We start from the raw sequence: 17,227 nt of genomic DNA, 5'->3' as shown, positions 1-17,227 counted from the left end.
GGCATTCTGCAGTACAATAGCTGTGCTCCACAAGGGGCTGTCTCCCAGGGATCATTCCTGGTGAATGGCGAGACCAAACATCTGCATTCACAGAAGGCACAGTGCTCTGAGGAACACCACCCCTGGGGAGAGGGCTGACACAGGCTGTGGCTTTTGTTTTTCACTGTTGGGGTTTGGTTGTTTTTCATTCAGCTATTCATCAGAAAGAGCCATCTCAGGCAGTGCCCTTTGCCAATTCCAACAGCACTGGTCCTGTCCCCCTCTCCCGAGGGTAAAGCAGGTTGTGCCATTCATCTCTGCACTGAGCAGTGATCCATAAGGACCCCATATAAAATAAGATGTTACCCTGCAGGAGCACAAGTCATTGCAATTCATTTCAGTATGTCCTACTGGATTTCACTATTCACTGTTCTGAGAAAAATAACTCAAGCAAACTTCTAATAAATGTTACCCCAGGGGACTGTTATCCCCATTTACTCACTAGTGGGCTGCAAGCTTATTAAACTGCTTTTCTCTTAGAAACCAACAAACTAACTAAAAGCAGTCTTGATACAAATACAGTTAAATAATTCAGCTTGGTTTTTCACACTTGAACTAACTTTGTCATGGCAGCTCAGTTTTGTGGTGGTGTTACCTGTGCCCCACATCCACATGCAGAGGAAGTGAGCCTGTGTCACAGACAGCTCCTGTCCATGCTTGGAAACCCAGACACAGCTCCAAACCCCCTCCCCTCAAAACTAAGAATTAACAAACCTTAGAGAGCTGCAGCTATTACAGTGTGTAATTTTCTTTGGCAATCACTACCAAACCAGCCAGCACTCATAATAAGCCAGGGTGCTTAAGAAAGAACATTAAGGTGAAATTCAGTATGGTGAAAAAATGTAATTTATTTTATATATGCATATATTAATTCCAAGTTTTCATTCAGGGGATTTTGGTATAAATTTTAATATATTCCCATAGCTATCTTAACAGAATAATACAATTTATAGAACTACTTCATAAGCAGAGTGAAGAACATTTTGAGCCCATTTATTTTTATGTTTTTATTCTGCTCATATCACATGATTAGTCTGCTTTTCAAACAAAAAGGAAAAGAGTATCTGTTGTAAAATTTTAACCAATGAAAGTACTATCTGTAAAACAAACAAGGCCAAACACTTCAGGGTTACAGAGTAGGCTGTGTGCACATTCCCCTCAAAATCAAAAGCATGTCTGAAATCCCCAGGAGCCTTTTCACACTCTCGCTCTTTGGTTTGGTTTTTGGTTTGGGGTTTTTTTACACAAGGTCAGAACTACTTTTAATGGTGTTTTTTTTTGTTTTTTAAAGAATTTTTGTCTAGCTCTTAAATGCAACAAATTTGTAGGAAAAACAAAAGATAGTTTCTTATGCCCTCAATACCTCTAAACCTTAAGAATGGTTCCACTATCACCACAGTCACTTTCTGAACAGACATAACACCAAATTCCACACTGTACTTATGTGTGTACTCGCTCCAGTGAGCCACAGCTCATTTCGCCACACAGAACCATCAGAGAGCATTTACTTTTACTGAGCAATGCGAGCATAGTGCCAGGAGAAAGTCAAGGACATGTGTTTTGCCTCCAGGATGAGATTGTTGATACGCACTCAAACTTGCAGATCTCTTGTGAATCAACACCATACACCTTGCCCGGGCATTAGCCAGATTCATGTGAACATGTTGGGAAAGTGGCCAAGAGAGCCACTTCTAAGAGAAGTTCTTCCTCATCCTGACAAAAGTGCACTGCTCAGAACAGGAGCAAAAGAAAAACCAAGAACTAAGATGGTTTTACTATTTTTCTGACTACTTTCATAACATAAAGAAAACACCAGCTATGCTCATCAGTATTTCTTCTGACATTCTTAAACTTACTCAGCTTGAAAATAGTTTTGTTCACATCAACTGTCTTCAGACCAGATTAAAACTGATCTCTGCAAGGAGATTGGAATTGCTCCAGGGATCAGTTTAAATCTGAGGGCCCAAAGCTGTTGTGGTAGAAGCTGCAAAAACCTGAGACTCAAGCTGAGAGTTTGTCCACACTGATTGGAAGTCCCTTTCAAGAGCAAAGCCAAGTGTGAGCAGACCCCAGCTATATTTACACTGGTCTCTCACACTGGAATCAATTCACTGCACATCTCCTCCACATACATTCCAGATCTTTCCTCAACTCTTAGTGCACTGTGCTTTTTTATAGCCATAAAAGGCACTTTAAAAGAAAATGAAGACTGAGAAAATGAGTGGAGTAAGTGTACAAACTGAAGCCAATTGCCTGGATCTCCTCTTCGCTAATGAGATGCTAGATTAAAGTAATTCTCCCTTTCCCCCTGGTTAAGCTGTTAGTGTGCCTTGCAGAAAACATATGTTCTGAATTTCTGAGGTGCTGAGTGAGAAGAGCGATGCGCCAGAATTCAGCTCTCCTTTAAAACAACTCACTTAAATGTAAACGTACAGAATACTGAAGTCAATCTTCTAATTAACACTGGCATCATTACTATGAAAATGAAAGACTGGACTGGCAAAAAACCCCCTTATAAACAGTCTTCTGTGTGAATAATTAAGCCATAGCTAAGCTTGCACTGGAACCTTTTTATTAGTCTCCAATTAGTTACCATATGTCTCCAAGAACTTTTACATCTAGTGCTAATACAGTTCTTCTAGACAAAGAGAGAGGATCAGAACTGGTACAAACTGAACTAGTACAACACTACCCTCAGAGGCAGCTTATTTCTATGCAGCAGCCATCTCACACTGTAAAACAAATACCCAAACCCACACCACCTGCATCTTGAGGCAGAAAAAAAGACTGCAATTCATTATTGGATAGCAGGTTTTAAAATAAGCGTGCTTTTCTGTATTTGTACCTATCTGCCTGTGACTTATTAATGTATTAAAATATTTGGAAGCAGAGGGATTCCATATAATGTTGTAAGTTGATACTAAATATTTCCATTTCTTTAAAGTCATAGCTTTGCATCTTTATTTTACTGGTTAATGAGTTTTATGTTACTGGCTAGTTTAGACTAAAAACATTGCTGAAATCTGTTAATAAATCAAAGCTGCCATTTTAGGGGCTATTTACTTCGGGCACTCAGCACAAAAAAAATGTTAAGATAAAAGATTCAAATCCACAATGATGTGGTCTTTGTTCAAATTACGCTGAAGTGTGTTTTGATAATCCTTTCCCTTAAAAGTTACAAGGCTTTTTACTACAGAAGCATGGAAGTTATATACAGGAAACACAGTCATGTATGATTGTGTGAGTGAAGTATAATATGCTATACAAGAAATTTTACTGAGCTAAACCAAATAACAAAGTACAAAGAGAATGATCCAAAACTTCAAAAATCAAGCTCCCCATGTCTTCACAAATATAAAACATTTTATACAACAAGCTCCAGAGTTACTTTAACCTTAACTGTTCTGTTATACTGCAAACCAACTTCATGTGATTTCACATGAATCTTAAGAAAGAAACAACTTTTACTTTATGCAGTTACTGAGCTTCCTAAGAGTGCAAAAAGCAAACACAGTAACTAGAGTGAAAACTTGGTTATACCTTAAGATTTGCAACACCTACAATATTCACAGTTGGGTGAAAAAATGCCACTAGGTCCAGGGCTCATGTACCCTAAGCACAGTTCCACTGGAAGCATTCAAGAAGCATCAGCACAGCTATATCCATTAGCTAAGGCTGTGAGCTATGACTTCAGCATGATAACATCCCTGTGCTTAACTCACAGTGAAGATCTAACGCACTCGAAGCAATGAAACAATAAATGGCCAAAGTCCCATAAGACTTGAAGGAGCACATGCTGCCAAAAAAGGCAGTTTTATTTCCACTTCTCGGTCCTGGGAAGACACAAGCAACCAAGAATGGACAACTGGAGTTTGTTAAGGCAGTCAGCAGTTGCTGTAATGAAATCCTCACAGCCAAAACCAGAACTGTGGGGTATTTTGGTATTGTTTGACTTTGCTTTTAAGTGTTTGCACTTGTCTGGATGAAGCTAAAAAATGCCTGTTAGTACTGCAATCTCTAGCAATTTCTGAGCCATCAGGCAGTTGCCTGCCAATAATACAAATGCTAAAAGCATTTGACAAGGGAACAAAAGGCACAAGCAATGATATGCAGATGGATTTTGCAACTAATGGCCAGAAAGTCTACCAGACAAGCCCTTTCAGTTGGCCAGTTTGAATGAGAATACAATTTTTTCCTGGACTTCTTACTATCAGTTGCACCATCTCCGTTTTGCATCCCAGCAGGAGCAGTCCCAGCAGTCCCAGCTATAAGCAGGCAATACAGCAGAAATATCTACCAGCTCCAAACTGTTTTATCTATAAATACTCTGAAGGCCTCCCATTTGGCCTTCACTGCACAGGCACTCTGCTGACTTACTCACAACTTCCTGCCCACCAGGACTCCAGATCATTTTATTTAGCTGTTTTCTAGTCAGCCAGACTCAGCGGGCTCATGGGGTTACTCTGTTCCAGGAGCAGGACTTGCACCTGCCCTGATCCCATTCTCTCTCTCCTTCAATTCAATTTAATCCAGGTTATCTGTAGCAATAACAACATGCCATAAACCCCACTGCAATGGGGCAAAAATGCATCCTACTTTTGCATTAGTGGTGCCAACACTAAGGTCTCTCAGTGCTTACAAAAGACCAATGCCTAGATAAATTACAGCTTTCTCAAAGTCAGCTGAACCAAGAGATCTGGTGAAACAGCAGCACTTAGCTGGTATCATCACTCTAATTTACTATAAAATCCCTTATGTCACAACAGTGCCAAACAAATTACTGAATTAATGAGAGGGTGGTCCTGTTAATCCTAAATCCATGTGTTAGACTTATTACATTGAGTGCTTGGTGCTGACAATGCTGAGTTCAGGACAAAGTATAAAACATGACAGCCTTTGGCTTTTTGGTTTCTTTGGAGTTTTTTTCATGTTTGTATTTTTTAATTTTGGTTTTTGTTATTTTTTTTAATACAAAAAGGCAAACACACATATAAAGCGATTATTCAACTTTAGACAATTGCATGATCTCCCTTCCTCCAGAAATAACACAAAGGGAGCATTATTTTTTTAACACATTTGGGCTCTACAGATTCAAGACAAAGGTAGATTCGCTGGTGAAGTCTGCAGTGAACTAGCATCATCTGTAGCCCAAATAATTTAATTTCTTGTTGTCCTACTCATTATAGCCATTCCTCTTCTCCCTGACTGGTTTTCTGTGTTTCCTACAATGAAGATCACCTTCTTCCTTCATTTCTGCTGCATCTAACAACTTCTCATACTCCACATTTTTGGCTTCAGTATTGCCCAAGAGAATCAAGATGTCCTATCAATGTTCAGAAAATTCAAAGCATTACAGAGAGAATGGGATGTGAATCTTAAGGCTAGACTTCGGGTGATTCAATTTAAAAGAAAATTTAAGGTATAGTTGTGGGTTTCAGGAAAAATTCTCAGAAAACAATATGGCCACATGTTGTGTGTTAATGTTATTGCCCTTTGTAAGAATGCAGCTAAGTTTTACTCTCTAGCTGTTTCTAAGCTGACAAGGCATAACCAGAGTACCACTTGATCACCTCCATTAACATACGCAAGTAAAACAGAGAACCCCTGTAAGAGTTGACCAAAAAAAGTAAATCCTAAAAATGAACTCAATAAAAAGCTCCACCAGCTCAGATACACTTATTGAAGAAAATTACACCATTGTCTTGATTTTTTAGAAATGCAAATCACAGGTATATCCCTATCATTTACTAAGAGAAATTCCTTCCCTTTCCACAGATTTGCTAACTTTTCTTGGTTAACATTATACAAACTGTCAGGGTTAGGTCTCAAAAACTAATAAATGAATCTTATTTCCCCCACAGCACTCTGCAACTGGTGCTGCAGACTTACCTTGGAAACAAAACAATCTGCTATAGCCACAGGATCATTTTCACAGTTTTCCAAATCTTGCAGAAGTTCACTAAAACAAAAAACAGGACAAGGTAAGACAATTATGGCACACCTTGGAATAGACACAATTGTATATTCAGAACCAGACACTGTTGTGCTATTCATGGCAGCACTTAACAATGCAGGGAGTCCCACAAAGGGAACAAGAACACCTCTGATGCCCCTTCCCTGCCAGGTATTGGGGTTTTTTTTTATTTGCAGGCAGAGGAGAACTATAAGGAAATGGTATTCCCACTATTTCAAAATTCAAGCCATCAGGCTGACCATGGATTGGTTGTTCTGCTAAGCAAAGCTGAGACCCTTCCTTCAGGTAGATGTCCCATCCTAGAAACATTCAAGGCCAGGTTGGATGGGGGTCTGAGGAACCTGATCTAATTGAAGATGTCTCTGCTTATTGCAAGGAGGCTGGGCTAGATGACCTTTACAGATGCCTTCCAACCCAAACTATTCCATGACTCTGTGACTGATAGCTCTTTAATAATAATCATAGTGGTGCAATCAGACACTTGTGTACCTTGTATATCAACTAACATTATATAAAACTAATTAACTAAGAAAATTTAAAAGCCACTGAAGCACGTGCACTGTTCTATAAAGACTTTCATGTTTTACAAGCTTTATTTGACCAAGGGAGATGATGAACTGCTCTGAAAAATAGTGGTGAGAACTGGGGACGTATTTCTCATACATGAAGAATGGTATAAAGCTCACTTGGGAAAATTAGTCTACTTTTAGTGTGTTTCTTCATTGAAGATAAAACAGTTAGCCTGGAAAAAGTTTTCTGCAAGGGAATATATACACATATATGCTCTACATGCATAAAAACAACACCTGAGAGGATTTTATAATTTTTACATGCCAAAGAGAAAACTAATTCATTTGACCAAGAGCAAAGCAATAACAGAGCCTGTTTACTGTTGAATTAAACTCAATTATTGAAAGTAAATTCAGTGAAAGAAGAGTTCAAGTAGAAGAAGAAAACCTCAAAGGTTATCTCCTTGATCCAAAGAGTTTTCAGTCTTACTGAAGGACATACTCAGAAAAACAAGAGAAGAAACTGAGTTTTCTGCCAAATTGTTCTCTAAAAGAATTTTCTTCTTCTCCTCCTCACCCTCTTCCCCTGCCCCCCATATACACACAGACACTCCCACAGATGATTTTCCATTTAGGGCCACTTTTCTTCCAATTCACAGCTGGTTCCCTGAACAAGTTTTGCCTAAGTGTTCCTATGCCTGTATCTAGGGATCTACCCTTTTCCCCTCTAAGCAGACACAATTTCTCTCTGCATGTAGAAAAAAGAGTATACCAGAAGAGTTTCCTGACTTGTTCCTTGTTTCTCTAATTACTAAAGGAAGGAAAGGGAGAAATCAACATGCAATCACAAGAAACAAAGACAGGCAAAGACCTTAGGTTCAGCAGTCACTAAGTCACTTTGTACAGTGACAATTTAACCTCTACACCTCAATTTCTCCCTTCATCAAAATGGGAATAAAAATATGACCTTTGCTTGACACCCCACCCTCATGAAGCTCATTTACACCAGCAAAAGAAACAAGCTGTAGCAATGGTGACCATATCCATCAGTTATACTGACTGACTGGGTCCCACACACGAGTTTTGGAAATAACATCAAACATGCCAAACAGGCTCAGAGGATTCTTGCTGTCTGGCAAGACATTCTCCTAAAGTATGTAGCACCTGGACTGTCATTTTATTCCTACTGGTCTCTGATGAAACCACATCATTTCTCCTTCATGACAGAGAAGAGGAACACTTGAAGATTTTATATATTCATGCAATTTAGTCCATGTGCATATGCTCAATACACTAGTGGTTTGTGTCTTCAGCACAAGCTCAGAGTGTAAGGGCTGTTTTTGAAAGAGTCTGTTACCTACACTGCACTCCGTTCTTTCTCATCTGGATGGTAAGAAAAGGATTAGTAAGAGCAGTCTGCCACTGTAAAAACAGCAAAACTGCCATGCTCAGGCATTCTGAAAATCTTAAATAAATTCCTATAATACCAAGCTGATGTGAAAAAGTATGGCTATTATTATAGGCTATGTTAAAGTACCTGGCAGGAGGCAGAAAGAACAGTAGAGAAAAGTGTTGGTCCTGTTCACCTGAATATGCAGAGGACACAGGAGCCAGGGCCAGTTAAGACCATACTGAGCTATAGAGCTTGGGTTACTGTGGGCTGGGAAAATGTGAATCTGCATGAACATCACTGGGAGCTAATGCTAACTCCTTTGGGATGAGAGAGGAAAGCATAAAGACTGATAATTTTGCATACAGTGCATTTGTTATCTTTTCAAGTCAAATGAATGAAAGTCTTATTACAATGCCTTTTTAGGATGCTTTGATTTTTTGATGAAGCTTTATCATGGCTTCTCCTCAGAAGAAGTCAGATCTTACCACCATGAAACTCAGAAAGAAATTGTTTTACAAAAAGAGATCATAATCATGCAGTAGCTAGCAGTTACCATGATGACCACCATTTTTGCCATTCAACACAACACTTGAAAATACTAAGTAGTTTGGCTGAGAGCAATTCCCATTCACTGAAATGAAATCTCTCAGATCTGCAAGTCTGAAAAAACCTCAGACTGAAGCCTTTGATTATTGATTAATTATTATTGGTCAAATTCAAAGTTGAGAAACACAAGGTAATTCTAAATCTGTAAAATCATGCTCACAAAAAACATCTGAAACTACTAACACAGAACTGCCAAGTGGACCTTTTTCTGAAGCTAAGGATAAATAAAAAAGGCTCTAGAGTATGTTTAGGACCCAAAAGCTACATGCCAAATTTCACACATGAGTAAACTTAATCCTTGAAGCTATATTGGGATCTACAGTGAGTGTTCAATTTTAAGAACTCAGAATTTCCAAGCAGAACTTTGTATCAGAAGGCCTGAAATACATTAGTAATTTACTAGATACTTTGGACAACTTTCCAGTAAGTAAAATTGCTCAAAACTTTGTTGTTGTTGTTGTTGTTGTTGTTTTTTGTTTGTTTTTTGTTTTCCAACTGCTGCAATTTTCTTTTGTTTGCACAGCTCAGTAATTCTGTATAACAACTGATCATACTTGAAAGTATTTTTAGTAGACAATATTTGTAATGAAGCATAAATGCATCCTAAGTATCAAGTCTGTTGTTTTTCTAGCTTTTGAAGGATCAGAAAATATAATGTCCAGGACTGTATTTTTCCATTCTGTGACCACTGGGAATCTTTAAGTTCACAATCATTGTCTCATGGCTCTAAAACAGTCCATGAGCCTGTTTTAGCATGCTCCCACAATGTATTTTCCAGCTGTTAGACATTTAGTAAAGTCAGTTGTTATAGCTGAAGCAGGACACAGCAGCTTTCTAGTTAAGCATATTTCCATTACCCTGCAATAGCTATTTTAAGCTTCAGGAAAAGACTTTAGATTTCATCTTTGTCCATAAATTCTCAATAGATCCATTCTCACTCTTTCCTTTGACACTAAACAGCAATCCCAGCAGTCGAAGCCCTTAAAAGAAACTTCCCATGATGATGGAAAAACATTGAAGATGATCTTTCACACAAGTACTGCCCTTCAGAATCCTCTTTTGAGTCAATTAAATTATCTGTTGTTTTTCAAAGAACACAGTTGTTTGGGAGATGTTTTATCAACTATAGCAAAGCTAAGAGAGCTTTTACAGGCGTATTAGTATATAAAAGATGTGGGAACTTTATGTCAATAAATTTCCTGCACTGGTTGAATAGTCAGGTTTTTCTTAAATGCTGACTAAGTTAATAATTTTTATAGTAACAGAGGATTCAGACAGAAGTAGTAGTAGCATGCTCCTCAAACTGCAGATACTGAGATCCCACACAATGTGGCACTAGCTATGCAAGCAAGATATTTTACTTCAGGCTCCCAATACACACTGGAATTCCATCTGCAGAGCTTTAGAGAAGGTTGCAAAGACACTGAACAAAAAACTTCAATTAAGGAAAGGTACTTGAGTACAGTTTTGAGAAATTAATTCAGGGAGTACCTAATAGCATAACGTGCTACAAAAGCCAGATCTGGGTGATGTACATAGGTACACAAAAGAAGCTGATATAGTAGGAATAAAACATCTCTTCATTAAGGCAAGAATTTCTTTTACAGTGGTCTTCCATTAAGCTCAGTTAAAGCACAGAGCAGGTTAGGCTAACATTCATGTAAATACCCAGCATAAAAGCAGGAAAGAGACCATCTTGGTGCATCAAATAAACAGCTAAAAAAATCTGGTATCAGCAAACCAACTTTGCTTAGAATTAAAATTAGATCATTTCTCCATTTATAGATCTTGGCCGTTTAAGAGGGATAAGAGTGAATTTGGCTGGTTTGCTCCTTCTTGTTAACACAGGCTATTGAACTGTTTCCATTTAGTTAAAAATGAATTTACCTGTTGAAATGGTAGATATCCCGAATGTTTCCAAACAGGGCTGATCGCTCCTCTGTTCCCAGGGAGAGCTTGGTCTGATCAGTGATACAGTCGAGGTAATCCTACAAGAGAAATGAGAGGGAGGTCTTCAGACATTTCCTCCTTTCCTAGATGAGTAAACAGAGCTATGTTTTATTGTACAAGATGAGTCTCTGAATATCAGTTTCACCTTATTATTACAATAAAGCCTTCAGCAGCCCTTCTGAGAACAGTCACTCTATTATGAATTGTAACAGTACTTATCTGTTCCCTGAAACCAAGCAAATAACAAAAGGCTGAAAGCTAAGTTATACCTTTTAGACAGCACAGCCAATGTTTCTCTCACTACTGATAAACAAATGTTTTCAAATTTCATTCACAGTGACAGTTTAATTGATCATCTGGCTGGCTCAAAGACAAAAAAAATGTAAGAAATGAAGAATGTCATTTAATGCAGTCTTAGTAACAGAAAAACTATATAATGAAGAACAGAAAGCACGCAAGCAAGAGAGGCTCAGAAAAGCAACCACTGAATAAATTACTTTTAAAAAAATCATGGTTACCGAAGAATGCAGAATATGTAGAACACAGATCTCAAAGTATCTATGTCCACACAATTTACCAAGCATGGAGTTACACTGCAAATTACATTGCTATATACTCTAGCAAGAATTTCCTTTTGCCCTTACAAGATTGATAGACCCTCATCCAGGGACTTTGTTTGAATAAGAACATCACAGCTAGAAAAAGCTCAGATCAGCAGTGTTCTGGGAGAACAACTTTCCCACCTCTTCCCTCACTTTGATAAGAGCTCAATGTCACCCTTTTTTCTGTTGCTGCTGCAGTATTAAAACTCCCTCGTAAGGGCAAACAAATCCAGCAGGCTATTTAACTACAGCTCATGAAACAAGAAACCTGATGTGCTGCCACATTCATGAAGAAATTCTGCTGGAGTATGGAAATAAAAGTGAAAACAGCTGAAACAATGTGAAATAAAAATAAATAAAATCCTTTAGCCTGTGGCTAGACAATGTGGTGTGGCAACCTCCCAAAAGCAACACAGCATTCCAGGGTGCTGCAGGAAAGGAACCCTGTGAAATGCCAACAAGACCATGCAAACTTCTAAGATATAACTGTGTTCCAGAGGCATATAGAAAAAGGTCTTATAGAACACATACACTGGCCAAGATTTATTCTCTGTGTAAATTCTGAGAAGACAAAGGGTTTGAATCAGCCAAGGATCTGACTTTTGGTTTCTAGTTGTCCTCATAAGGAAGGTTAAGAATTACAGCATTTAAGCCTCCATGCCCATATCCTTATGTTCAACTGAAGTAGTTTCAGCAGATTCAGAGGTGTAACCAAGATTCAGATTTAGGTATCAGCAGAACTTCCTGTCACCTCCCCCTAACAATAATCCACACTTCATCATCACCTCCAGTTAAAGGTACGTAATCCTACCATCACTCTTATCACCCCCAAAACTCAGTATTTTTTGCTGGGGCAAAGCAAATAAGTCTATTTCAAGGTGACCTCAGTGTCTTTAAGAAGAGCAACAAATGGCAATAGGCAGACAAGTCTCTGGAGAGCCATGTCATCTCTCCTGTGATAGCATCTGAACTTTACCTTCCCTCCTGGCTAGCAGCAGCCTCAGAGCCCACACCTGACCTTGAAATATATTTGTGCAGGAAGTCTTTGGAATCACATCCACAGACTCCCTAAAATTTAGCTTTTTATTTATACTCAGAACAGTAAAAATGTTCAGGATGGCAAGGCAGACAGGACTGCAGCAAGCAGTACACTGGGTCAAAGGCAGAAGCAGACAATATATTCAGGTCTACTCCAGTAATAGTATTAAACAAATAACCTTTTCTGACCAGAGACAAATCTTCATCATATAAAAGCAAAGAACAGAAAAGCTCCAGTGGAATTGTGATCCTTTGAAAACATTTTTAGCACTGCAGGGACACTGCAGCACCCTGAGCTGATATGACAAGGTTGGGCTGCAGAGGAATAGAAAGCCTACATTAAGTAACTCCATACAGAACATTTAATGAAAAAGAGGAGTTCCTTTCCAATTCATTCATCTCAACATAGCTGGAGCTTGGGTTTCTTCAAAATAACAAACAGTCCACAGTTATTTCCAGTATTGTAGACAGTGTTAAATGCATGACCTGGTTTCTGCTCCTTTTGTTCTCTTATCCTGATTTTCCTCCACATAAACATACTCTTCTCAGTCTTTTACCAACTATTAGCAGGAAAGAGGGAACCAGGTACCCTTCTAATGTTGCTGCCAAGCAGCGGCCTGCGGGTGCTTTGGCAGTTTTCCTACACTCCTGTACCATATGCCAGTGTCAGCCTACGTACACCACACACCCACAGTCTGTGCTCCCTTTTGCTAGAAGTTCCTTCAGACTGGGCTTCAGGCCCCCTTCTTCATCCAGCCTCAGATCAGAAACAAACCAGAAACAACTGGGTGGATTTGTGCTTCCCTAGTGTAAGGCAAGATGGTTATTTGTTCAAAATGTTTGGGATTCAGAGTTACCTTACACCTCACCTCGTACTGCTAGGAAATGACACAATTTGGGGACTGCTGTCCTGGTTTAGCTTTCTAACTTTGTCAGTATTACTGACTCGAGACTACAGACGTTTACATTGCTGTTATTGGTGTAAGCAGATAGACACGCAGCAAAAAGCTCCAGGTATTCAAGTTTTTGTGAAAAAGGTGGACTACGGACAGTCCTAACACACTGGTGTCATGCAGGTCAGGACCTGCACAGGAGCACACTGCTGGCACTGGCTCAGCCAGTGGGACCTGTCTGATTATACTGCTTTATAGGGCACGTGTGCTCTCATAAAGGCTTCATGAACTCATCCAGGAAACAGATGCAGTATTGGCCTATAATGTCTTCTGCAAGGACAACACCACAGGCAGATCAAAGCTACCCAGACGTGGGGGTTTTCCTAATTATTTCTTAGCAAATGGTACTTTACCCCCATGGTAGTCACTGCAGTGTATCAACAGCTGTTATCATCTGCAGCAATAATGAAAGGTTTGGAGCTACAAGATAACAGGGCAGGCTGCAAATGTAATGACATGGTGCAGAAATCAATGAAATTTATCAGAACAGAGTACCGGCCTTATTCACTTTATTTGTTTCTTGTCAGCATCTATGAACGCTCTGTCGGCACCGAATGATTTGTTTATAACCTTTGCCTTTTATTGCTTCTCTGCAGTTATGGCATAAACATCTAGCTTACTTTATAGGAGAAAAAAACCCCTCACAAGTGTTTGTCTCCTTATATTGATTTACGGACCATGGTTTGATCTCATGGTATTGCACAATTTTCTCCTCCCTTTTCCTTGAAACTCTCCAAAAACTGGGCGAGTCTTGCCAGACTGCCCTGCCTTTCTTGCCGGGTTTGATGCTCTCCCCATCTGTCTTTCATCATGCCAAATCCTTCAGAAGGAATGTCTGCTAGAAGCTGCATACCCTAACTACCATCTCCTCCTGCACAATCACAAAAAAAAAAAGATCTCTAGAGGAATAAAATTATGAAAACACTAACCTTGGAGGCTAAAAAATATAATTATATGAATCAGAAATGAGGGAAAACTGTCAAGAAAAGCACAAAATTAGTAAAATTATTTTCAGATATTGATTAATGTTTTCCATGACCAAACTTAAGAAACCAAATGCAATAAGTGGGACATTTTCATCCAACAACCCCAGTTTTCCTTTGAACACATACACACACTTAACTTCAAAAACTTCATCTAGTGTTGTTTAGACCATAGTATAAATCAGCCGTTACTGTGATAATGTTAAAATTACACATAAAAGGGGCTAATATTAATGCTAATACTAACATAGTAATTCTAAAAAAATGGGCAAAAAACCACACTGCCTTGTAAAATGAGAATCAATTTTTATGCTGCTCTGCAAGAAACATGTATACTATGTAAGTTCTTAGTAATCCCTTTACAGGGCAGGAGTGTGCATATAAAAATATCACAAAAGATAAGCAAAATTGTTAAAAGAGCAGTGTAGTTGCACAGGTACACCTTTGTCAAGAGGCAGACACACAAGGCACACAGGACTGAAAATTTGATTAAATATCAATACCAAAAAAGAATCAAAAAATGATTCTATCCACTAGGAAACTTTGCTTTCTAATGTCTAAACAACCTGCAGGAGAAAGCAAATCTGCCCTCTGTCTCTGATTTCAGCAACACACTCTGGGTTCAACAGCTGAGGACTTATATCACAAAACCTCAGTCTCTGACCTAAAAATATTTAAAACCAGGTATTTATCAAAACCTCAGTGGCTTCTAGTAGTGTTGCAGACAGAGGAGGGATTGGTACTATTAAATCAAGCAGGACATGACCCAGGCAGTGCCACAGCATCACTCAGACCCCTAGTTTTCTGATACTCCCCAGACCTACTAGTAAAGCAGATTTTACTCCTAGGTACTATCCCATACTCATGGCCATATGTTTTTCCCAACTCCCTTCTACCCAACCACGATGTGTTTGGCCAAAATCAGATGGCTGTGCAGAAGAGGAACCAGTGAAACAGCTCAGCAGCCTTAGCCACCAAAGCACTACTTCCACACCACTTCCAGGAGGAAAATATGCCATGGAATAGATCCTATTTGTAGCCTGCTAGCTCGAGCCAGGCTGCCTGAACTAGCCACACACTTGTAAACTAAGAAGGTTGGGCAACAGATGTACATTTGAATAGACACTATGAAATGCTTCCCACTGCTTATTCTGCTAATTTATAGGTAACTGTAATATGTACCAATTCACCTTGTGCGTGATTTATTTTTCTATTCTTTTTTCTCCATTATTTATTTATTAATTTATCCAGCATGTATAGCATCATACTCTGAATGCCTTGTGGTTCAAAGAATAGCATGCTATCCACACAACAGGCGGCCAACGATGATGAGTTTTAGTCAGGGCAGTTCATTGCAGCTCTTTTCAATATTTAAGGTACTGCTGCGCTCTGCAAAGGCAATGTACATTTGTATACTAAGCATACTTTGCTATCTTGCTCTGGCTCCTTTTGCTATATGAGCCCAAGGGATTGAAACCTACAAATGCTTGCACTGTCCACCCTACAGAGCCACTACAAGAAAACCCAGAAACCTAAAAAATAAAGACAATTTCTGTGAGCATGTCCTTCTACTTTCTGCATTTACTGGTATTTGGTGGGGGTTTCTACACAGACATCTGAAGCTGGAAAAACCTCACACAGACCAAAGCATAGACAAGTCTGAAAGACCAGTCCCTACCTGGGGCTATGGCCACTAAGGCACTGCACAGTCCTGCACTGACCAACAGCCTAAGCCAGGGTCTTTCTGAGGACAACACACACTTGGAGACACGGCCTCCTGTGCTCCCTTCAGCAGAAAGCTCCTGTGCTCTGTGTGCTTCCTCCTCACCTTCTCCATTTGCTTTATTTCCCTCGGTACCGTGCGTGTTAGACTGGCACTTGTCAGCAGCAGCAAAGCTCTGCCCTGTGGGAAATGGACATGCCAGGCCTTGCAGGTGGGCTTTGGAGGATACGCTTACACGTGCAAGGACATGCCTGGAGAGCACTAACTCTGCCATCAAGGGAAAAGGACATGAAGAAGACCTCCCAGCACTGACAGCCAGCCCCCCTCCACATGGGAACAGCCAAGATAACCCATCTGCCTTACACAATCTGACACTAGATGTGGCTTGTGACTGATTTTTTTCCTCTCCGATATCCCTGCAGAAGAGCTGAGTCTCTGAGCTGGCAGGAGGCCACCTCACCAGCACCAGTCCTCTCCCTGGGCGGGTGGTGGAGGATCCATACCGAGCTCACCTGTGCTTCCAGGCAGCTTCCTGGGAAGTGCCAATTGACACGTGCAGCTGGCTCACACGCAGCCCGCGGGCAGCGGCAATAAAGCGTGACACGGTAAGACGATACTCTGCTGACTGACTGTGAGTAGGAAGGGCAAAGATTGATGGTGGGAGCACTCGTGAGAACATGGTATGAGGAAAGACTAAAAATAGAGAAAGCACATGTAAGTTTTATTTCCACTGTTTAACATTGCAGAGTAAGGTGATCATGACAGAGATCTCCCTAGACGTCACACAGTTAGGGGTTTGTAAATAAGTTAACAGTATTAACTTAAATTCTACCTGAAGAAGTGGATTTCTTTAAAAAGTATTTTTTTCTATGTAGTTATTCCTGAGGGACAGATTTTTGATAATCAACTTCCTTGCCTATATTACAGATGTAAAAACACTGTCCCATTTGCAGTTTCTAAGGTCTGGAAGTAGTGACCCCTAGTAGGTCCCCTTGGCTTAATCCACACGCATGGAAAGCCACAGGGGGAGTTATGTGTCAGCCAAAATTAGCAGTGAGAGATTCCTGAGTCCTAACACTATGCCTTGCACCTTGAAAACACACTCTTTCTTTGGTTTAGGCTGCCTTTGAACAGTTGTGCCCATGTAGACATGAACCAGAGACAAGAGACAGCCACAGTTGTATACAAAGTTGGAAATTTCCAGGGCACATCAATGTCAACAATTTAACAGTCAGGAGATCTTGTCACAGGACTTCAAGCTGTCAGGACACAGCTAATCTCAGGAAATGAACTAAAGAATTTGCCCTGGAAAACTCTGTCAGTGAGAGGTCCCTCAACACTCTGTTGCACTGAATCCATTCACCGGGGCCCTGGGCAAGGACAATTGCCTCACCAGCGTGCATGGCTGGGAGATAGCAGAACAGCTTCCTGCAGCTGTGGGTTCCCCCCCACTGCTT

General features: G+C 39.9%; 1 protein-coding gene across 9 annotated transcripts in view; it reads right to left on the bottom strand.

Annotated features, from left to right (window-relative positions):
• The window catches only part of PLEKHG1 (pleckstrin homology and RhoGEF domain containing G1), a 128,038-nt gene that overhangs the window by 18,909 nt on the left and 91,902 nt on the right, over positions 1-17,227 (bottom strand). For all 9 annotated transcript variants that reach the window (XM_064413307.1, XM_064413309.1, XM_064413313.1 and 6 more), the window contains 2 exons: positions 10,409-10,509; positions 5,929-5,998 (listed from right to left, as the gene is read on the bottom strand). In XM_064413307.1, the coding sequence (XP_064269377.1) occupies positions 5,929-5,998; positions 10,409-10,509 (171 nt within the window). The remainder of the gene's footprint in view (positions 1-5,928; positions 5,999-10,408; positions 10,510-17,227) is intronic.

This window comes from Passer domesticus, chromosome 3 (genome assembly GCF_036417665.1).
Source record: "Passer domesticus isolate bPasDom1 chromosome 3, bPasDom1.hap1, whole genome shotgun sequence".
NCBI classification, from domain to species: Eukaryota; Metazoa; Chordata; class Aves; order Passeriformes; family Passeridae; genus Passer; species Passer domesticus.
The sequence above is the reverse complement of the archived record's forward strand: the minus strand, read 5'-3'. Positions and strand labels throughout refer to the sequence as shown.